This window comes from Aquarana catesbeiana, linkage group LG05 (assembly GCF_042186555.1).
Source record: "Aquarana catesbeiana isolate 2022-GZ linkage group LG05, ASM4218655v1, whole genome shotgun sequence".
Taxonomy (NCBI): Eukaryota; Metazoa; Chordata; class Amphibia; order Anura; family Ranidae; genus Aquarana; species Aquarana catesbeiana.
In genome coordinates, this window is record NC_133328.1 from 117134737 (window position 1) to 117158882 (window position 24146).

The window sequence follows — 24146 nt, forward strand, 5'->3', positions numbered from 1 at the left end:
CAAGCTCTCTCATCTCCTCCTCCCATGCTTGTCTCCAGGATTTCTCCAGAGCCTCTCCCATCCTCTGAAACTCACTAGCTCCATCTATCCGACTATCCCCTGCTCTTGCTACCTTCAGGCGATCCCTGAAAACATATCTCTTCAGGAAAGCCTATCACGTTTCCAACTAATCTCCTACCACTTCCACCAGCTCTTTCCCCACAGTTACCTTTTGTACCACCTGCCTTACCCTATTAGATTGTAAGCTCTTCTGAGCAGGGCTCTCTTAATCCTCTTGTATTTTATTGTAATATAACTGTATTGTCTCCCTTTTAAATGTAAAGCGCTGCGTAAACTGTTGGCACTACATAAATCCTGTATAATAACTGTAAATTTGCTTATAAAAGATAATAACTAATGCGCAAAAACCACAATAGAGAATAAAATAGATAAGGAGCCGCCAACATAAATAGTATACTCACATAACCTTACTCAACATATGATAAAAAATATGCAGCTCTACCTCAGTCCCAACGTAAAAAAATATTCATTAATACGCCCAAGGCTTAAATGAACACAAACATGCAAAACTCAGTACCACAATGTGTACATATAAAGTGCAGGGTGAAACACAAAAAAGTAACCCAATCTCACACCTAATATGGTGAAGAATCCAACCTCACGTGACAAAGTGTATAAGTAAATCATGAATGATGTCACATGATAAAAAAAATGTCCAATCAGTCAATATTGAGCATCTAACATAAACTAGACCCCCAAAAAATAGAAAATAGCATTAATGTTCACAAGTGTGCGTTTCACAGATGCAATGGAACAATGCGACTTCACACAATTTAACAAAGTGCAATGTGCGTGATCGCACTGGAACAATGCGACTTCCCACAATTTAACAAAGTGCAGTGTGTGTGATCAAGCAAAATAGCTGAAAAACCGTATATTCACAGGTGAGCAATTCACAACTGCAACTGCCAAGCAAGAAAAATAATAAATGAAAATTATTACGTGTAATGCGCATATAATCAAAAATTAATATATTCACAGGTATGCGATTCACAGATGCGATAATTAAATACAACTGAAAGAATATACATTTTCTAGCAAAGTCCAGTGTGCATGTAATGATAATATTATTGGAATTCTTGCAAAGTGTAATGTGCCTATAATCAAAAATTATTACAGGTATGCAGTTCACAAATGCAATAATTAAATACAACAAAAAGAATTGTAATTTCTAGCAAAGTGCAATGTGCATATAGAATTGATGAACAAGCAAATAAATAATATTCAGTGGTAAATGAAATAAATAAACTATCCAATTAACTGTGAGTATATATCTCAAGGTAAGGTGATATAAAAATAAAAATGTTCAAGTGCAGTCCAAACACATGTGAATGCGACTTCTAATAACGCTCCAAATGTGGAAAAGGAGAAATCTTCAAGAGATGAAAGAAGTGCTGGTGCAGTGATAGAAAAAGTCGTCTATAAATAGTTCATCCAATCCTGTTCCAAAGTGCGATGTGCGGTGACCGTTTCCCCCAGCCTCTCACCTGTAGTAGCGGCCCCCAAATGGGCCAAGTCACGCTTATACCCACAGGTGGGTAGGGATATCAACACTGGAACGGCTTCCCAAAATTGGACTCCCAATCTAGATGCCAGCTCCCTTGGGAGTGGGATTGGTGCAGGATGGAATGATATTCACCCTCACTTAATCGGTATTCTCAGGTGGAAGTGAAAAAGAAAAAAATGGGCTCCATAGTGTAGTAAGTTAAAATGAATTTTAACCCTTTCATGACTAAGCCTATTTTTGAAATTTGGTGTTTACAAGTTAAAATCCGTATTTTTTGCTAGAAAATTACTTAGAGTTCCCAAACATTATATATATTTTTTTTTAGCAGAGAATCTAGAGAATAAAATGGCGATTGTTGCAATATTTTTTATCACACGTTATTTGTGCAGCGGTGTTTTAAACGCAAATTTTTGGAAAAGGGACACTTTCATGAATTTTAAAAAATCCAAACAGTAAAGTTACCCTAATTTTTTTGTATAATGTGAAAGATGATGTTACGCCAAGTAAATAGATACCAAACATGTCACCCTTTATAATTGCACGCACTCGTGGAATGGCGACAAACTACGGTACCTATGAATTTCCATAGGCGACACTTTAAATTTTTTTTACGGTTACCAGGTTTGAGTTACAGAGGAGGTCTAGGGCTAGAATTATTGCTCTCGCTCTGACGATCGCAGCGATACCTCACGTGTGATTTGAACACAGTTTACATATGCGGGCGTGACTTCCGTATGCGTTTTCTTCGCTGCGCGAGCTTGCGGGGACAGGGGCACTTTAAAGAATTTTTTTTTTTTTTTTAATTCATTTTATTTATTTTTTTACTTTATAAATTGTGTTTTTAAAAAATTTTTTTTTTTTTTTTACTTTTATTGCTGTCACAAGGAATGTAAACATCCCTTGTGACAGTAATAGGTGGTGACAGGTACTCTTTAGGGAGGGATCAGGGGTCTAAAAGACCCCCCATCCCTCCTTTACACTTCAAAGTATTCAGATCGCCGAAAACGGCGATTCTGAATACTGTGTACTTTTTTAAATTCGGCGCCATTGGCAGCCGAGTAAACGGGAAGTGACGTCGCTTCCGCGTTTACAACGAGAAGGCTGGAACAAAGCCGCCCACAGCTTCGTTCCAGCCCGCCCCCAGCCGCCGAAGGTACCCGATTGGACACCGGGCCTCCCGATCACACGGGAGGCCCGGTAACAGCGGCAGGAGGCGGCGGGAGGGGGGGATGTCCCCTCCCGCTCCTCCGGTATAACAACCGAGTGGCTTTTAACAACGGTACCAGGATGATGCCTGCAGCTGCGGGCATCATCCGGGTATAACCCCGGAAAGCCGAGTACGCATATGTGCGTACGGTCGGCGGGAAGGGGTTAATATATCAATAGCGTCACTTACATAGATAAACACAGCAATTAGCAGCAGAGATAAAAGCTTCCGGGTTCAGCCATACCCTAGGAAGCGACGACACCTGGCTCCTCCTTCTCTGACGTGTTGCGTCACACCCCGTGACTTTATCAAAGGGATATGCAGCCAGATGCCATACAGCCAGTATAAGTAGCGGCCGTTGTTCTAACGGCAGCGAATCACTGATTCAGCTACAATCTAAATGGTAATTACAGACATCTTCATCTCATTCAGTAAATATCATGCATATTAAAAAACAGGATAAAAAAATAAGAAATCAAAAAATATATCAAACCAAAACCTCAAATGGATTAATGCACTTATCTAATAGAGAATAATTACCAAGGAATATACATGTTATCAAGAGCCTAATACATGTGCGCCATCTGGTGGTGAAAGGATATCACTACAGGAGGAGGAAAATATATACCTAAATAAAGCATACAAAGGGAATCAATCTAATAGAGAGTAATTACCAAGGAATATATATAAAAAGCCTAGTGCATATACGCCATCTGGTGGTGAAAGGGTATCACTACAGGAGGAGAAAAATATATATATCTGAATAAAACATACGCAGGGAATCAATCCCACACGTCATCAAATGATGACTATAAAGCAATACAGCTATTCCAAATCCTTAATACAATGGTGACAACTGACGAGCACAAAAACTTATCTTCTGGGTATGTCCTACGGACAAGATATTAATTTTTTAATATATAAAACACCTTAATATAAAACATATGATAAAAATATTTATAAAATATCCCGCATCCCCAGCCACACTAATAACGCATGCGAGGAGGAAATCTATTGATGTAAATGCATAAACAACTAGCACCGAGTTATACCATTCTATACGGGATAAGACTAATCACAATGTCACATTTAGCCCCAACGAACACGACAAATAGAATTTTTAAAAAGTAGCATCATACATATTTAAAAATTAGAGATAAAACAATTAAGATCGAATTCTACGTTAAGTCCTGATGGCGATAAAGTGCGTAATTCGTAAATCCAGCTTGACTCAGCTTGACTAATCTTGACAATTTTGTTGTCCCCCCTCCAGTGGGGTTTATATTTTTCTATCCCACAAATTTTCAATGTCGAGGGATCACTATTATGATATTTCGCATAGTGCTTTGATAAGCTATGCTATGATTTTGATGTTTTGGACATGCTCCCTCAGCCTCTTCCAAAGTGCTCTCTTTGTCCTACCTACATATTGAATGTGGCAGGGGCACTCCAATAGATAGACAACTCCCTCACTTCTACATGAAATAAAGTCTTCTATCATGTAGTTTTGTGATGTTACTGTTGAGGTAAAACTGACTTTCTTTTTTTGTTTTCTTTCGTATGTCGGCACGCAAAGCAACTTTTGAGTTCTTAATATTATCTTGTATTAGTTTCTCTCGATCAAATGATGCAACATCCTTTATTTTTTTCTTCAATAAATTCGGCATGATATCCCTTCTGGATAAATCTCTCTCCAATCATCTTGGCTTGTTCAAGGAAAGTATCTTGTAATGTGCAATTTCGCCTTAATCTGACCAGCTGACCCTTCGGTATGTTATCTAGCCTTGCCGAATGATGACAGCTATCCAAGGGCAGATAACTATTCCTGTCAACAGCTTTGAAATGGGTCTGAGTAATTAACTTGGTTCCTTCCTTCTTTATTTCCAGATGTAGAAAATTAATTTTCTCGTCACTATACAACAATTTACCACATCAGCTAACATTATTTAAACGTTTTATAGATGACATTATTGTAATCTGGAGTGGAAGTAAAGAGACCTTAATGGACTTCTGTTTTAATCTCAATACCAACAACAAAAACATAAACTGTTTGCAGGCTTTTTTGTGCATCATCTTTAGAAGAGGCTTCCTTCTGGGAAGACAGCCATGCAGACCAATTTTGATGCTGTGTGCGGCATATGGTCTGAGCACTGACCCCCCCACCCCTTCAAACTCTGCAGCCATGCAGGCAGGACTTGTACGTCTATTTCCCAAAGATAACCTTTGGATATGTCACTGAGCACTTCGTCAGGTCACCTGAGTCTAGGTGACAGATGCACACCATTGGCATCAGGAGTGCACTGCTAAGGTAGTGGACCCTATAACTGACTGCTGCGGATGGAACTCTGGGAGATTCAGGAAGGCAGGCCACTGGAGCACCAACATGGTTCCTACTGGGAGCTAGAGCATAGATTCCCCAGGGTGCAGAGTCTATGAGCCAGCAGGTGTTCACCAGAGCATCTAGTGGTGAGGATGGACTGCACTGCAACTGGCTCCAGGTCGCGGCCCCCAGGGTCTCCCCGCTTACGCTCACAGTAGGGTACAGGAGGATAGAGATGGAAGCAGCAGCCCAGGACAACAAGGGATAGTCAGGAGTTAAGCCAAAGGTTGGGGCAGCTAGCAGACAAGGATAGACAGAGAACACGCCAAAGGTCAGGGTAACAAGCAGGCAGGGATAGTCGTAGAACAAGCCAAGATCGATAACAGACACAGACTTAGAGCACATGGCAAGCAGGAGACAGGAAACCAAACGCACAATATTGCTCGGCAAGGCAGGCTTGGAGAACACAGTGTTAAATAATGGTTCCTAATTAGGCTAGGGTGGAGCCACACTGAGGAAAGATTAGTTAACCACTTCAGCCCCGGAAGAATTTACCCCCTTCCTGACCAGAGCACTTTTTGAGATTCGGTACTGCGTCGCTTTAACTGACAATTACGCGGTCGTGCGACGTGGCTCCCAAACAAAATTGACGTCCTTTTTTCCCACAAGTAGAGCTTTCTTTTGGTGGTATTTGATCGCCTCTGCAGTTTTTACTTTTTGCGCTATAAACAAAAATAGAGCAACAATTTTGAAAAAAACGCATTATTTTTTACTTTTTGCTATAATAAATATCCCCCAAAAATATATAAAAAAACATTTTTTTTTCCTCTGTTTAGGCCGATACATATTCTTCTACAAATATTTGGTAAAAAAAATCGCAATAAGCGATTATTGATCGGTTTGCGCAAAAGTTATAGTGTTTACAAAATAGGGGATAGCTTTTATGGCATTTTTATTAATTTTTTTTTTTTTTTTTTGAATGACAGCTGCAGGGCGGTTGGATAACTCTGGGAGGGCGTACTATGACGTCCTCCCAGAATTCCCCTCTCGCGCTTCTACCGACTCACCACTACGATCGAAGCCAGGATCGTTTTTTTTTTTTTTTTTATTTCAGGCTTCGCAGCCTAGAGGTGAGATGTGGGGTCTTATTGACCCCATATCTCACTGTAAAGAGGACCTGTCATGCCATATTCCTATTACAAGGATGTTTACATTCCTTGTAATAGGAATAAAAGTGATCAAAAAATTTTTTTTTTTTGGAAAAAAGCATCAAACTAAAATAAAGTAAAATGAACAATAAAAAAAAAAAAAAATTTTTAAAGCGCCCCTGTCCCTGTGTGCTCGCATGCAGAAGCGAACGCATACGTAAGTCCCGCCCACATATGAAAACGGTGTTCAAACCACACATGTGAGGTATCGCTGCGATCAGTAGAGCGAGAGCAATAATTTTGGCCCTAGACCTCCTCTGTAACTCAAAACATGTAACCAGTAAAACATTTTAAAGCGTCGCCTATGGGGATTTTTGAGTAGCGAAGTTTGGCGCCATTCCACAAGCGCGTGCAATTTTGAAAGGTGACATGTTGGGTATCTATTTACTCGGCATAACTTCATCTTTCACATTATGCAAAAACATTGGGCTAACTTTATTGTTTAGGTTTTTTTATTTTAAAAAAAAGTGTTTGAAAAATTGCTGCGCAAATACCGTGCGAGATAAAAAGTTGCAACAACTGCCAATGTATTCTCTAGGGTCTTTGTTAAAAAAAATATATAATGTTTTGGGGTTCTATGTAATTTTCTAGCAAATAAATGATGATTTTTACATGTAGGAGAGAAATGTCAGAATTGGCTGGGCACTCCACAACGCCTAAAGGTGCTCCGTGCATGTTGGGCCTCTGTATGTGGTCACTCTGTGTAAAAGTCTCACACATGTGGTATCTCTGTACTCGGGAGTAATAGCAGAATGTGTTTTGGGGTGTAATTTGTGGTATGCATATGCGGTGTGTGAGAAATAACCTGCTAATATGACAATTTTGTGGGAAAAAAAAAAAGTAAAAAAAAAACCTTGATTTTGCAAAGAATTGTGAGAAAAAATAACAACTTCAAAAAACTCACCATGCATCTTTCTAAATACCTTGGAATGTCTTCTTTCCAAAAAGGGGTCGTTTGGGGGGTATTTGTACTTTTCTGGCATGTTAGGGTCTCAAGAAATTAGATAGGCCGTCAGTACTTCAGGTGTGATCAATTTTCAGATATTCGCACCATAGCTTTTGGACTCTATAACTTTCAAAAAGACCAAATAATATTCACCGATTTGGGTTATTTTTACCAAAGATATGTAGCGGTATAAATTTTGGCCAAAATATATGAAGAAAAATTACTAATTTGCAAAATATTATAACAGAAATGAAGAAAAATGTATTTTTTTTACAGATTTTTCGGTCTTTTTTTTTTACGGTGCAAAAAATAAAGAACCCATCGGTGATTAAATACCACCAAAAGAAAGCTCCATTTGTGTGAGAAAAAGGACAAAAATTTCATATAGATACAGTGTTGCATGACTAATTGTCATTCAAAAGCTGAAAATTGGTCTGGTTAGGAAGGGGGTTTAAGTGCCCAGTTGTCAAGTGGTTAAATGGTGGCGATCAACGATTTTTATCGTAACTGCGACATTATGGCGGACACATCGGACATTTTTGACACATTTTTGGTACCATTGTCATTTATATAGCAATCAGTGCTATAAAAATGCACTGATTCCTGTGTAAATGACACTGGCAGTGAAGGGGTTAACCACTAGGTGGTAGTGTAGGGGTTAAGTGTGTCCTAGAGGCGTGTTTCTGTCAGGGGGATGGCTTGTGTGTGACGTCGCTGATCTCTGCTCCGATGACATAGAGCAGAGATCGAGTGACACTGTAAATAGGCAGAACGGGGAGATGCTGTTTACATCAGCATCTCCCCGTGAGGCGATCGCGGGTATCCCCGCGGTGATCGGGACCCGCAACCCGACTCACGGAGCTTGGCGCGCCCACAGGCCGCCTCTTAAAGGGCAACGTACAGGTACGTGGTTTTGCCTGTACGAGCCCTTCTGCCCCAGTATATCTGCGTGAGGCCGTTGGCAAGCGGTTAACCATGCAGGTGTGAGAGTGCAAGCCCTAAGGCTGATACACAGACCAGGTAAGAAACAGACAGGGCATGAAAATATTGCTAGAGTCATAACACACGTTGGTTGACCATGGCGAGGCCTGTTCTGAGTGGAACCTGTCCTATTAAACCACAGTATGGTCTTGGCCACTGTGCTGCAGCTCAGTTTCAGGGTCTTGGCAATTTTCTTATAGCCCAGGCCAGTGACCAGTATGAGAGAGTGAGAGTGATAACACACCTGCTCCCCATTCACACCTGAGACCTTGTAACACTAACGAGTCACATGACACAAGGGAGGGAAAATGGCTAATTGGGCCCAGTTTGGACATTTTCACTTAGGGGTGTACTCGCTTTTGTTGCAGGCGGTTTAGGTTTGGCTGTATGTTGAGTTATTTTGGAGGGGGGGGGGGGGGGGGGGGCAGCAATTTGATTTTTAAATTCTTTCAGCCATTTGAGTATACAGGCCATACCTATGTGTCACTGTTTTAATCTGACATCTATTATATATTTTGTTGTTTGGTCATCCCTTTTTGCTTCAGCTGTTTGATTTGGCCTCAACTGAATCCCTGGTCTCTTCTGACAATGTGGACGGTATTGACAGCATAATAGAAAAGGTGGACACTAACGTTTCAATGGAGCTGGAAGTCTCCCTCAAGGTTAGTACATACAGCTCATGTTTGTGTCCTTCTTAAAGTGTTACTAAACCCAGAACCTGCATTCACTATATCTGGTCTCCCATAGTGCATAGTACACAGAACATGGAAATACAATAGTTTTAGGAAATATAAATGGCTAAATACCTTTTCTCATCGGCAAAATAAAGCAATCTTTTGACCTGCATCAGTCTCTGCTTAAAGCTTGTAGGAGGAGTTTTCATTCTGGAGAGTTCTGATTGGCCCTGTGCTGATCACATGCACCCTCCAAAGAAGAAATAAACTCTCTGGTAATACACTGCAAACTGAGCATGTGCAGCCTGACTCAAAATGCTCTGTTCTGTTATGAGATGAGTTGTAGTCAGTTAAAGAAGAGGAGAATCAGAGAAAGGATCACACAGCCTTTATACACAATGCAGAAGATTAACCCCTTAGGTTCCACAGTGAGTATAAGAAGCGTGCTCTACTGCATATACTAACTGATTTTACTGTTGTGGGTTTAGTAACACTTTAAATTTTCCTTATTTGTAATTGTTTGTATTTGTATATATTAATAGCAACATTTTGTAGAGCGGTTCGTGAAATGCAGATTTTTTTTTCTATCAAAAATGTTTAAAAAAAAAATTGAATTTTTTTTTTTTTTTATTGCAGGAACCCAATCAGAAAGAACAGGAAATAATAAAAAACACTTACAACAGGGTTGTAAAGCTGATCAATGAAGAGATTTGTCTTATTGAAGCTGTCAGTTCAAAATTTTTATCTAGTGTTGAAGTAAGTATGGTCATTAAAGTTTGCTCAGATGATTTAAACTACTTCCCGACAGCGCTATAGTCAAAAGACGGCTACAGTGCGGTTGTCCAGTTCTGGGAGGGCATACATGGACATCCTCACAGAACTCCCTGCCTCCATCTGGCGCCCTCTGTGACCACTGTGTCCTCCATACACCTCTGCTCGCGGATTGCTGTAAAGGGCCAATCAACCCTTTACCATGTGATCAGCTGTGTCTGATCACATGTAAACAGACTTGCTGGTTATCGGCAATCCTTTCTTCACACGCTGTGTCTGTGTGAGGAAAGGATTGCCGTTAACGAGCAAGCCTGTCAGCATGTTATTTGCACCGATAATCAGGGCACTGATCATCAGTGCCCTGATTGTCAGTACCTCCTCATCAGTGCACATCAGTGAAGGAGAAAAATGTACTTTTCTTTATCGTACATCATAGGACACAGGGCCTCAAGTAATTACTTGGTGGGTTATGGGCCTACCTTCAGGTGTTGACACTGGTATAACCAATACAGGAAGTTGACTCCCCTATATAACCCCTCCACCTTCCAGGAGTCCTCAGGTTTTTCGCCAGTGTCTAAGGTGTTGGTCACGAGTGAAGATGTGCTCTTAGGAGCTCCAGGGAGGGATCCATGCTGGATTTAAAAAACCTCCACAACCGGATCCATCCTCGCCACTGAGGCCATAGGCTGGTACCTGGGCCTCGCATTGAAGAACGAGGTTTTGCTTGTAAGCTTCTCTTTGAGAGCTGGACCCTAGGAACCAGGACTCTTTTTGGTTTTTTATATTACCTAAAGTTGTTCCTGAGGGGTGCTATACAGGTCCAAAGGAGCGGAACCCTATTAAAAAGGGCCCCAGTCTTTGAAGGTTTAACTACGCTGTCCGCCATGATGGGTGAAGGTTGGATCTGTCTGTTAAATCAGCAGTATCCTGCAGCGAGGATATTGCAAGGGGAGAAGCCTAGGAACTGTAAAAAGTCCACCTATGCCTTTTTCTCCAAAATATATATAAAATGTATAACTGTATGCCTTAAAATCTCTCCTCTAGAGGGAGTATATTACACTTACCTAGTACAATGCTTTTTCAGCAGCTCTGTGTCTGGCTATAGCAGCGGGTGTGGTCCCTGCAGCCAGAGGGGAGTTCTTAATTGAACAGATGGTGTTCCTCTTCAGAGGGATCTAAAGGGGTTACAGCAGTAGTTTATGAACATACAAAACCAGCCATTTGCATTTTTTTGTATAAAGTGAAGTCTTCCTTTAAAACTAGGAGCTTAACAAACACTGCTGATAAAAATTCTCTCCCCTCTCTCCTCTCCCCTCTCCTCTCCCCTCTCCTCTCCTCCTGGAGAGGTGCGGTAACAGCTGACACTTATGTGTAATCAGGTTCTCACCTGAGGCTTAACACAGACGCTCTCAGTTCATATGCTAAAGACAGAAGTCTGTCACACTAAGAGACACAGGAGCGCTGGGCATGTAAAGGTGTGTAAACAGGCATTTCCAGCACAGGAAATATTATGGTACTCAGCATCAAGGACTGATCCTTATAGTGACATTGTTTTCTTTTGCTAAAACTATTGTCCAGCAAATACCATAATTTGTTAAAGTGCCTCTGCTGTTGTGCTTAGCACATTTGATTTCCAGTGTACCACAAAGGTACCAAGGATTCCACCCCCAGGCGCTGGGAACTCCAGTCATGCCTCCACACTGTCATCCTCTCCGGAGATACCTGACATGGCAAGCCAGGGTGAGTCATTGGAAGCAATTGGTGGTGCAACTGCTTCTCACACTTCAGCCCCTGTGTATGTGACTGAAGATGCATTCTCCTCTGCCCTGTTGGGCTTAGAAGGAAGATTAGCGGCTTTAATCACATTCTCCATCCAAGAGGATAGGAAGCATGCTAGATCCCCCTCCCCCACCTCAAACCCCTTTTTCCAAGGGAACAGTGGGCACGGGGTGAGGTGTTATCCTCAGGTGATAAGGGGGAAAAACAAGCCAATTTTTCCTCTGCGGAGGAAACAACAGTTGATTAACCTTATGCAACCTCACAATCTGACAGATTGATGGTACAAACTCTTACAGAGATGGTTCATTCCACTTTTTATACTACACCTAACAGAGTAAGCGGAAAGTCTAGGTCCCTTCTTTGTTTTTTTTTAAAAAAAAACAAAAAACTTTTTACAGCGCTTATTTATGCTGAATGGGATCATCTGGATAAGCATTTTTTTTCCCTCTAAAGAGTTTCTCAGTTCTCTACCATGGAGGAAAAATTCACAAGGGTTGTAAATACCAGCAGTAGACGCTGCGATTTCTAGCATCAATAAAGATGCATAATTGCTTAAGCATCCAACAGATAAGAAGTTGGAATTTTTTTGTTAAAATCCTCCTACCAAAGGCGCTATATTTCCCCATAGATGCCATAAAAGACCCTATCCACCAGGTGTCTCGCCTTGCGCTTGTGCTAGAACACATGCTTAGGACCCTGTGGTTAAAAGGGTTGGTCAGCCGAAGCATTTTGCAAAAAAGGGGTGTCTGACTTGTTTCCCTTTTCATTGGGGAAGGTTTGGTGAAATACGTCCAAATGATTTCTAGCAGTAAAGCTCTTTTGTCAAGTAGAAGGTATAAATGTCCTTTTATTTAAAGTGAAGCCACAACAGCTCACAGGTTAAGTACCCTGACGGCCAGTGCAGCCATGGGAGACTTCCTGACAGACATGGGTTCAGATCCACATGTCGGCGTTCACTAGTGAAGGAGCCACTCCTCACAGGTTAACCACTCTGACGGCCAGTGTAGCCATGGGAGGCTTCCTGAAAGATGTGGGACCTCATCCTCACTTTGGCTCCTTGTGACCTTGGACAAGTCACTTAAACAGATTCCTTCCCCTGCGCAGGGGCAGCTACCTCTAGGCAGCGGTGACGGCCTCCACCATCAGACTCTAGGGCATGATTTCCAAGAAATACTGTTCAGATCTGTGCAACTTCAGGGTAGTCCCTGTACTACTTTGGTACCACTTTGATGCGACTTGAGGGCCATAAACCTCTAGAATACACACGCATTGTTTCCTGTCACATCAAAATCGCGCCCCGACGTATTCTCGGCGGCAAAGGATCACAGTAAAATCACGCAACTTTGGGGTTGCAATAGTGGAAACTGAGCCTAAGAGGAGAAAATATTCAGCCCCTGTATACATGATTGAAGATGCGTTTTTCCTCCGCCCTGCAGGGCCTAGAAGGAAAATTAGCGACTTTAATCGCATCCGCTATCCAAGGATGAGAAGCGTGTTAGACCCCCCCTTCCCCACCTGAGATCCCTTATCAAGGGAACAGTGGGTAGAGGATGAAGGATTACCCTCAGGTAATCTGGAAGAAAGGCAAACCGAGTACTCCTCTGCAGAGGAGACAACTAGAGTTGAACTTTTTTTTTCAGCCTCGCAATCTGAGAAATTGCTGGTACAAACCTCTTACAGAGATGATTTGTGCCTCTTTCAAGATACCTCTAGTAGAGTCAGCTGATCTGTTTTTTCTTAGGTTCCTTGGAACCTTCACTGCCTTTTTCATGCGTTTCCTGTACATATACAGAGCCACGCAGAAATTCAACAGATCCATTCTAGATCTAAAAGAATCTAAATCAGTTCCTGAAGATCCGCTCCTTTCTATGGAGTCGATCAAGTCAGTAGTTTCTATCCTGCAAGGAGGAAAACTTCTGGTGCCTATCGGCATCAGGGATGCATAGCTGCATGTCCATATATTTCCCACTCACCAAAGGTTTCTGCGGTTTAAAGTAGAACAACAGCATTTCAGTTTATAGCCTTGGTGTTCGGGCTAGCTACAGCACCTCGAGTGTTCACAAAGGTGCTAGCCCCACCTGTAGCCAGATCGAGGACACAGGGCTTAAACGGTCTTGGCATACCTAGACAATCTATTGCTAATAGACCAATCGCTGTTTGGAGTAAGGTGTACGCATTACAACCAGTTTCCTGGAAAGGTCTGGGTTGCATTCTCAACCTAGTAAAGTCTCCATTAAAATCGCTAAAAAAGGGCTGCAGTATTTGGGTCTGATCATAGATACAGCCCAGAAAAAAGGGTCTTCTTGCCCAGAGAAAAAAAAAAAAAAAACACTACTCTATAAAAGAGTTGGTGCGGATGGTCAGGTCAAAAGGAGGTCCCTCCATTCACCTTTGCATGAGGTTGTTAGAAAGGATGGTGGCTTCATTCGAAGCAGTTCCCTTTGCCCAGTTCCATTCAAGACTGTTGCAAAACAGTATTCTATTTTCTTGGAACAAAACGATCCAAGCTTTGGACTTGCCAATGTGGCTGTCCCCAAGGGTGTCCCAAAGCCTCAATTGGTGGTTACTAAAGAATGTCCTAAAGGGTAAATACTTTAAACCACTTTTCTGGAAAGTGGTAATGACAGAGAAGACAACTGTCCAAGAACAGTGTTCAAGAACCGAAAGAGCCTTGCCCATCAACATCCTAGGGATTCGGGCAGTGCGTCTGGCTCTAAAAGCCTGGACTTCCAAGTTAAGGGATTGTCCTGACAGGATCCAATCCATCAATGCCACGGCTGTGGCCTATATCAATCACCAAAAGGGGGCACCAAGAATCTCTCAGTGCAGACAGAAGTGAACTATAGTCTAATTTGGGCAGAAAGAAATATTCCGTGCCCATCGGCAGTCTACATTCCGGGAATAGAGAATTGGCACGCGCACTACATGTGCCGCCAGCAGATTATTCCCAGGGAAATGGTCTATTCACTCCGTCATGTTTCGGGCTGTTTGTCCAGGATGGGGGACTCCGGATGTAGATCTTCTAGCATCCAATGCAACATAAAGTTAGTCAACTTTGTGTCCACAACAAAGGATCCATTCGCATGCAGAACAGATGCGTTGATACTGTGGGATCAGCTTTTACTGATCTATGTATTTCCCCCTATTCAGTTGCTGCCTTGACTTCTTTGCAGGATCAAGCTGGAAAGAAAACCGGTAATTCTGGCAGCACCAGCATGGCCCAGAAGGTCATGGTATGCAGAGATCGTAAAGATGGCAGTGGAGGATCTGTGGTCCCTTCCACTAAGGCCAGACCTGCTCTCACAGGGGCCGATATTCCATCCTACTTTACGAATGCTAAATTTAACGGCCTGGCTATTGAGACCCACATTTTGAAGAGACGTGGGCTTTCCAGGGCAGTTATTTCTACTTTAATGCTAGGAAGCCAGCTTCTAGAGCTATATATTATAGAGTCTGGGATGCTTATGTTTCCTGGTGTGAATCCGAGGGTTGGCACCCTCGGAGATATATTAGAGGCAGAATTCTTGCCTTTCTACAAGTAGGCGTAGAGATGAAGTTGGCCCTGAGTACTATTAAGGGCCAAGTCTTAGCCTTATCAATTTTATTTCAAAGACCACTTGCTACGCATTCTTTAGTCTGGGGTTTCATGCAAGAAGTGATGCGGATTAATCTGCCAGTTAAATCACCCTTAATCCCTTGGACTTGAATTTAATTTTGTCAGTGTTACAAAAACCGTCATTCGAACCATTACCAGCATGTTCCCTTAGTCCTTCTGACTAGGAAGCTGATATTTTTGGTTGCTATATCCTCAGCAAGGAGGGTTTCAGAATTGACTGCTCTTTCCTGTAAAGAGCCATATTTGGTTATTCATGAGGACAGAGTGGTGTTGGGCCCTCGTCCAGGTTTTTTTTTTTACCAAAAGTGGTCTCAGGTTTCCACCTGAGCAAGATATTGTCCTGCCGTTTTTTCCAAAACCATGTTGGTTATTCATGAGGACAGAGTGGTGTTACGCCCTCGTCCAGGCTTTTTGCCAAAAGTGGTTTTAGGCTTTCATCTGAATGAAGATATTGTCCTGCCATCGTTTTTTCCAAAGCCATATTCCAAAGAAGAAAAGTCACTACATTGTCTTGATGTGGTGAGAGCAGTGAAGATCTATTTAAAGGGGTTGTAAAGTTATTTTTTTTTTTTTTTTTTAAAATAACAAACATGTTATACTAACCTTCACTGTGCAGCTCGTTCTGCACAGAGTGGCCCCGAACCTGGTCTTCTGGGGTCCCTCGGCGGCTGTTTCAGCTCCTCCCCGCAAGCATTTACCACCTTCATGCGAGCTCCCTCGCACGGTGGTGAGTGCTTGCGGGCGCGCTCCCGTGATACAGCCGGCGGCTATAGCCGCTCGCTGTATCACTCGGCCCCGCCCCCCGGCGCGCTGCGTCATCGGATGTGATTGACAGCAGCGCGAGCCAATGGCTGCGCTGCTTTCAATCCATCCACTGCAGCCAATCAGCGACCAGGCTGAGCTGCAATGAAGCTGACGAGGAGCGAAGATTCGAGGCGTCAGGTAAGTAAAACGGGGGGCCTGGGGGCGGCGGTACTGTCAAAAGTTTTTTCACCTTAATGCATAGAATGCATTAAGGTGAAAAAATTTTTACCTTTACAACCCCTTTAAAGAAAACTGCTCAGATTCGTAAGACTGATGTCTTATTTATTCTGCCAGAGGATCCTAAAAAAGGACAGGCAGGATCCACTGTGGCTAAGCGGATTCGGCAAGTTATAATTCAAACTTATGATTTAAAGGGAAAGATTCCCCCTTTTCAAGTTAAGGCGCACCACAGCTGTTGGTGCTTCTTGGGCAATGCGTCACCAGGCCTCCATGTCTCAGATCTGCAAGGCCGCGACTTGGTCTTCAGTGCATACATTTACAAAATTTTATCAAGTAGATGTAAAATGGAATGAGGATATCGCCTTCAGGCGCAGTGTGCTGCAAGCAGCAGTATAATTCCTCAAGGTCTGGGGGTTCCCTACGGGTTGTGTCTCCCTCCCCTCAAGTAGCATTGCTATGGGAGATCCCACCAATTAATTACTTGAGGCTCTGTGTCCTATGATGTACGATAAAGAAAATAGGATTTTTAAAACAGCTTACCTGTAAAATCCTTTTCTTGGAGTACATCATAGGACACAGAGCTCCCGCCCCTCAGTTTTATGGGGTGAGAGTATATTGCTTATATTGCTTGGCTACAAAAACTGAGGACTCCTGGAAGGAGGAGGGGTTATATAGGGGAGTCAACTTCCTGTATTGGTTATACCAGTGTCAACACCTGAAGGTAGGCCCATAACCCACCAAGTAATTACTTGAGGCTCTGTGTCCTATGATGTACTCCAAGAAAAGGATTTTACAGGTAAGCCGTTTTAAAAATCCTATTTGCACGAAAACAAAAAATGTTAACAAATAAAAAAAAATACCCAGTGGTGATTAACCGCTTCAGCCCCGGAAGATTTGACTTCCTTCCTGACCAGAGCACTTTTTGCAATTCGGCACTGCGTCGCTTTAACTGACAATTGCGCGGTCGTGCAACGTTGCACCCAAACAAAATTGATGTCCTTTTTTCTCTTTCGTTCATTGACGGACACAGCACTTTAGTCTTGACCTTAGGTTATATTGCTACCTTTAGGAGAGGACTAGGCAGAACACAAAAAAAAAACAAGCACAGTACCGCCCAGGGGCCGGTTCTACTGGCTATAACCCCTCACTCTGCTCCCAGGAGCTCAGTTTTTTTCTGCCTAGTCTAGATGGACCTGGCTCCCTGTGGGGACCAGTGGTCTTTGAAAATTTTTTGCTGTTTTTGTTTTTTTCTTCCTGTGATCTACAATCAACAGCCAGGCTTGACCCTTTGGACAGTGAGGAGGAAGTCTCCACGTCCGTTTCAGAGCAGGAAAAAGCGCTAGTGGAGACACTTATCACGGCGGTGCGGGATATCTTAAAGATAGAGGATACAGCTGGGACATCTGCAGATGTGTCAGTCCCTTTTGGGTCCCACAAGCCGGTCCGCACTGCTAAGGTGTTTCCCTACCTAACTTATTTTGATAAGTTTAATTACAAGGAGTGGGAACGCCCACAGCGTGCTTTTTCAGTCCCGAGGTGAATGGCAGTGCGTTACCCCTTTGAGGAGAGTTTTCTGAAACAATGGACATCTCCCCCAGTCGTTGACCCCCGATATCTAGGTTAAATAAGGTGACCACGATTCCGGTGAAAGGGTCCCCCTCTTTCAAGGACCCTGCCGACAGAAAGGCCGAGGCGGTTGCCGGTCCATGTTTACGGTGGTGGGGTCAGCGCTTTGGCCGTTGTTAGCCATGGCTCTGGTGTCAAAAACACCTACTGAATGGGCTAAGTTGTTGCACTGCAAGTTGGGGAAGGAGCAGGTTTCCCCAGTCTGTGTGGAACTGGCAAACCAGTTGGTGCACGGCATCAGCAGTAGTGCTGCGTCGGCTGATTTGGCTCAAGTGTTGGTCTGCGGACCAGACATCTAAGAAAGCGCTGGGAGAGTTGCCCCTCCAAGGTGGGAGGCTGTTTGGCGCCTCGTTGGATGACATTATTAAGAATGTTACTGGGGGAAAGAGTACTTTGCTCTCACAGTCCAGAAAGGGTAAGGAGCCACACCGTAGGCAGGGGCCCTCTTTTTCCGCTCAGAAGCAGCTTTTTCATCCACCCGTGACGGCGGGTAAGCGTTCCCAGTCCGACAAGGTGCCCGCGTAGGAACAAAAGCGTCCCTGGTATCGCAAGTCAAGCAAGCCTGCGAAGAATGCTTCCGCATGAAGGTTCGCCCCTGCCCGACTCTCGGGTGGGGGGTCGCCTGCGGGAGTTTGCAGTCCGGTAGACTTCTCTTCTTTCCGACCAGTGGGTCTACGAGCTGGTTTTGTCAGGCTACAAGATATAGTTTCTTGTCCGCCAGACAGGTTTTTTCCCTCCAACCTTTATCTCCTTCCGTCTCTTCAGGAGGCCCTGTTTGGGGCAGTACAGGACTTACTACTGCGTGGGGTGATAGTGCCTGTACTGACATCGGAACGGTTTCAGGGATTCTACTCCAATCCCTTTGGACATCACGGACGCATACTTGCATGTCCCCATATGCGTCAGGCACCAGAGGTTCCTGCGATTTGCGGTCGGGGACAAGCACTACCAATTTGTAGCTCTTCCTTTTGGCTTAGCGTCGGCTCCAAGGAACGGTTTCAGGGATTCTACTTCAATCTGTTTATAATCCTGAAGAAGGAAGGGGTCCGTCCCGTCCTGGATCTCGAGGCCCTCAATTGTTTTGTGAAGGTTCAGAGATTCAGGATGGAATGGGTTTGTTCCATGGTCGCTGCACTTCATCAGGGTGATTTCCTGACGTCTTTGGACATCAAGGACGCATACTTGCATGTCCCCATATGCGTCAAGCACCAGAGGTTCCTGCGATTTGCGGTCGGGGATGAGCACTACCAATTTGTGGCTCTTCCTTTTGGATTAGCGTCGGCTCCAAGGGTCTTCACCAAGGTGCTGGCTCCGATTCTGGCATTGCTGAGACAACGAGGGATCGCGATCGTAGGTTACCTGGACAACCTCCTCCTGAGAGCAGCTTCTGCCTTAGAACTAAGGGAGGATGGTGGCGATCACCATGCAGACTCTTCAGGAGTTTGGCTGGGTGTTGAATCTCCAGAAGTCGGTGTTGCTGCCGACCTAGCGCCTGGAGTACTTGGGGTTGATTCTTGACTCCTCAAAGGGAGAGTCTTTCTTCCTTCAAGCAAGCTGCAGACTCTCCAATGCGCGGTCCGGTTACTGATGTCCCGCAGGTGGTCGTCGCGTTTTTGCATGCGAGTCCTGGGCCTCATGGTAGCCACTTTCGAGGCGGTACCGTATGCTCAATTCCACACTCGGGTCCTGCAGAAAGAGATCCTGTCCAAATGGGACAAGTCTCCGATATCCCTGGATTGTCAAGTCATGAAGAAATCATTCCTTCCTCTTCAGTGGACGATGATCTCGACGGACGCCAGTCTGACCGGCTGGGGGGGGAATTTGGGGCACCCAGTCGGCCCAGTGTCGCTGGACGCAGGAAGAATCCCGCCTGCCGATCAATGTGCTGGAGCTGCGGGCGATCAGGCGGTGCCTCTACACATGGTCGCAGAGGCTGCAGGGTCGTCCGGTCAGGATCCAGTCAGACAACGCCTAGGCGGTGGCGTATGTCAATCATCAGGGAGGGACAAAGAGCTCAGCGGCGCTGGAGCTCTCCTACAGTGGGTAGAGCGGCGCATGCCGGCTCTGTCAGCCTGTACGTTCCGGGCGTACAAAACTGGCAGGCGGACTACCTCAGTCATCAGTTGCTGGACCAGGGCAAATGGTCACTGCATCCGGAAGTGTTTTGGCTCATTTGCCTAGAGTGGGGCATGCTGGATGTGGATATCCTGGCCCCTCGGCTCAATCGGAAGGTGCAGAGGTTTGTGGCCAGGTCAAAGGATCCCTGGGCGGATGCATCAGACGCGTTGGCCCCATGGGGGCATTATCGGCTAATTTATGCCTTTCCCCCTTCTCAGGCTCCTCCCTCGTCTGCTGTGCAGAGTGGAGGCCGAGGGGATTCCGGTGATTCTGATTGCCCCAGACTGGCCTTGACGTCCTTGGTACACCGACATAGTACGAATGGTGGCGGATGTGCCTTGGCGGCTGCCGGTGCAGGAGGACCTTCTGTCTCAAGGTCCGATTCTCCACCCTGCTTTAACGGCATGGCTGTTGAAAGCCAGGTGCTGAGGGACCGAGGGCTGACGGCTTTGGTAATTTCCACTATGCTAAGGGCACGAAAGTCTTCTTACTGGAAGATTTATTATTGCACCTGGAAGGCCTACATCTCCCTGTGTGAGGAGGTGGGGTGGCATCCGTGTTCATATTCGGTTTCCAGGATCCTGCTGTTTCTGCAGTGAGGAGTGGATCAGAAGCTTGCATTAAGAACCATTAAGGGGCAAATATCAGCTTTGGCTGTCTTTTTTCAGCGGCCCTCGGCGACTCACTCATTGGTGCGTACGTTTGTTCAGGGGGTTCGGCATGTGGCTCCTCCGATACGCCCGCCGCTGCCCCCGTGGGATCTGAATCTGGTACTTTCTGTGCTTCAGAAACCGCCGTTTGAAAACATTAGAGAGATTCCTTTATTGACGCTCTCTCAGAAAGTAGTCTTTCTAGTGGCTATTACATCTGCAAGGCGGGATTCTGAGTTGGCGGTCTTGTCATGCAAGTCACCCTATTTGATCCTCCACAAGGATAAGACGGTGCTGCGCCCGCAGCCCACTTTTGGTTGTTTCGGCCTTTCATCTAAATGAGGATATTGTGCTTCCATCCTTATGCCCTCGGCCGTTGCATCCCAAGGAGGTTTTACATTCTTTGGATGTGGTCTGGGCTCTGCGGGTTTATCTGCTACGGCTCCTTTCCAGAGGTCGGACTCTGTTTGTCTCGGTGACTGGTTCGAAGAAGAGCCTGGCGGTCTCGTCGGCCACCATTTCTCGGTGGATCAAACAGATTGTTGTTCAGGCGGGCGCCTCCCTTTCCCGTCACGGCGCATTCCACCAGGGCAATTGGTGCTTCCTGGGCTTTCCGGCATCAAGCGTCCGTTTCACAGGTGTGTAAGGCAGCTACCTGCAAAAGTTATAGCATCTACAAAATAGGGGATAGTGTTATGGCATTTTTATTATTTTTTTTTTTTTTTTTTACTAGTAATGGCGATCTGCGATTTTTATCTGGACTGCAACATTATGGCGGACACAACGGACAATTTTGACACATTTTTGGGACCATTGGCATTAATACAGCGATCAATGCTATAGAAAATGCATTGATTACTGTAAAAATGTCACTGGCAGTGAATGGGGTTAACACTAGGGGGCAATCCAGGTGTTAATGTGTTCCCTAGTGTGTGTTCTAACTGAAGGGGGGAGGGGACTGTGCAGGGGAGATGACAGATTGCTGTTCATACTCTGTATGAACAGACGATCTGTCTCCTCTCCCCTCAGAGAACCGTAAACTGTGATTTTACATACACACAGATCCCGGTTCTCCGTGTGCCCCAAGCGATTGCGGGAGCCCGGCAGTGATCATGATTGCCGAGCACTTGCATCGGCTCGGGGGGCACGCCTCTGGTGGTGCGCGCCCCCTAGTGGCCACAGGGTGAAGCGACGTTGCATAACGTCCTATCGCCCAGCCGTGCCATTCTGCCACAGTACTACTGCGGCGGATGGGTCGGCAAGTGGTTAAAGTGGCCACTTTAACTTAGAATCCTTTTCTTGAATCCCCTTGAGGGAAACAAGTTCAACTCTGTAGTTATGCTGTCAGCTTGGCAACCAAATTGAGGAATGCCGGTATTCAGAGAAGTTATCCTGGGGTGGGAAAATGTACATGAATTTACAGATGTCTAATTTTTGGGGGGGTTTTTGTGGGCTTGGTACAAATCTGTATTTGGCTGTTTTTATTAAAGCCGCCTTCACACTTGTGCAACTTTGGACATCAGAGTCACATGACAAGTCGTACCCCACGATTCCTAATGATAACCATTCATATCTGTGTGAATTCAAGTCGCAACGACTTCAAAGTAGTCCCTGTACTACTTTGGTCCGACTTTGATGCGAGTTGAGGTCCATAGACCTTAAGTTTACACAGGCATTCCCTAAAAACGCGGTAAAATCGCACAACTTTCAAGCCGTGTCAGTGTGAAAGGGGCCTAAACTGATCATAAGATGTGGCTACATTTTCTGAAGGTCGTTAGGAATTTTAAAATTCATGCATTTATTTTACAGTTTAAAAATAATATTGTACAGTGGATCAATACAAATCCAAATGTGGATGATTTAATGGAAGTCAAGAAGACCATTAAAGGACTCAAGGGTCAGCTGAGGTGGAAACTGCTGGAAAGCAGCAACATGGAAGAGGTATGCAATCCTTTTTATTTTTTTTTTATTTTTATGTATGTAAATGAAAACAGTTTGACCTGATTTCAACTGCCCTCTCCCCACTCCTGCTAAGAAAGGGTGGCCCAGTGCAACAAAAACTCTGTACTACTAATACGTCATGCTCGACATGGATTACTTGTGCATTTGCAGAAATTAGTTTTACGTTAACCACTAGACCTCCGGAAGGTTTTACCCCCCAGGACCAGGCTATTGTTTTTCTACTGAGCACTGTGCCACTTTACCTGGCAATTGCTTGGTCATGCAACACTGTACACAAATGGAATTTATATAATTTTTTCACACAAATAGAAATTGCTTTTGGTGGTGTTTGTTCACTACTGGGTTTTCTCATTTTTGTGCTATACAAACGAAAATATACCGAGAACTTGGAACAGACTAAACTGTCTGGGGTGGAGGTGGGGGGGGGGTTTCTTAGTTAAATTAATAACTTTTCTTTATACATTTAGGCCAAAATATAGTTTGCTACATTTCTTTTTGTAAAATAAACCAAGTGTATATTTTTTAGTCTGTGCAAAGGTTATAGAATCTACAAACTATGGTGTGTGTGTGTGTGTATGTATGTGTATATATATATATATATATATATATATATATATATATATATATATATATATATATATATAATTTGAAAATTGATCAGTCCTGATATATTGACGTCCCTAAAATGCCAAGACATTACAAATACCCCGCATATGACCCCTTGGGTATTTAGTAAGAGGCATGATGAGTTTTTTTTTTTTTTGTCACAATTGTTTGGAAAATTAAGAAATTTAATTTTTTTTTCTCACCTTTTTTATTTTTTTATTTTTCACAAACTGTCACCATTGCTGTATCCTCTTATGACTGGTGTGGCGGTGATCAGTGATACTGACGGGTGACTGTAAGAAAAAAAAAACATTTTAGTTTTTTTTTTTTTTGTACCTTTATTTTTTTTTCTTTTTAAATTTTTTTACATACTTTCATCAGAGTAGTTCAGCGTCCATGTAGTGACACTGTGTGCTTCTTTTGGGGGATGATCAGCGATTTAAAAAAAAAAAAACATTTCACTGTTATTGCTTATAACAGTGATATTCACTGTTATAAGGTATAATTAACTGTCATGAATGGCTTTCCATTCATGACATACCTACTGTTGACATGCTGTGATTGGCCACAGCTACTCTCATGGTACAACGTGGTGTGATTGGTCCAGGTACCATGTGATAGCTGTGAGCCAATCACAGCATCACAACAGTATGCTGTGATCCGCTCTGTCCGGTGGGATCACACACTGCGTGCCCCAGGGGGCACACTAGTGCGCATGTGCTAGGCAATTTACAAGTATGTCCTCCTAGGCTGGCTGCGCTGTATACAGACAAATGGTTAATATCACTAGATTGCCCTTTCAATAAACACCAGCAACAAATTGAGATGCCCTTACACCCAATAAGCCCAAATCTGCATAAAATGTTTTGTTCATGTTTTCTCATAATGCCGATTTGTTTTGCAGTCAGATGAATATAACGAAACTACCCATAAAGAACTGAAATCTGAAATTGATGCATTAAGAACTAAAATATTTTATGAAATACAGCGTGAACAAGAGGAATATGTGAGTTATATTTCATTTTACTAACTTAATATCTTAACCCAAATCTGGTTAGTTTTTATCAAAATCTCCCTTTCAAAGTTTCCTGCAAGTCTAATCTTTGCTGGTGATTGTTATGATAATTTATA

The 24146-nt window shown here is 43.8% G+C and overlaps 1 protein-coding gene across 1 annotated transcript in view; it reads left to right on the forward strand.

The window, feature by feature from the left end:
• STK31 (serine/threonine kinase 31) overlaps nucleotides 1-24146 on the forward strand; it is a 462200-nt gene that overhangs the window by 315093 nt on the left and 122961 nt on the right. Inside the window, exons 12-15 of the mRNA XM_073630106.1 lie at nucleotides 8775-8891; nucleotides 9540-9659; nucleotides 22257-22388; nucleotides 23920-24021. Of these exons, the coding sequence (XP_073486207.1) occupies nucleotides 8775-8891; nucleotides 9540-9659; nucleotides 22257-22388; nucleotides 23920-24021 (471 nt within the window). The remainder of the gene's footprint in view (nucleotides 1-8774; nucleotides 8892-9539; nucleotides 9660-22256; nucleotides 22389-23919; nucleotides 24022-24146) is intronic.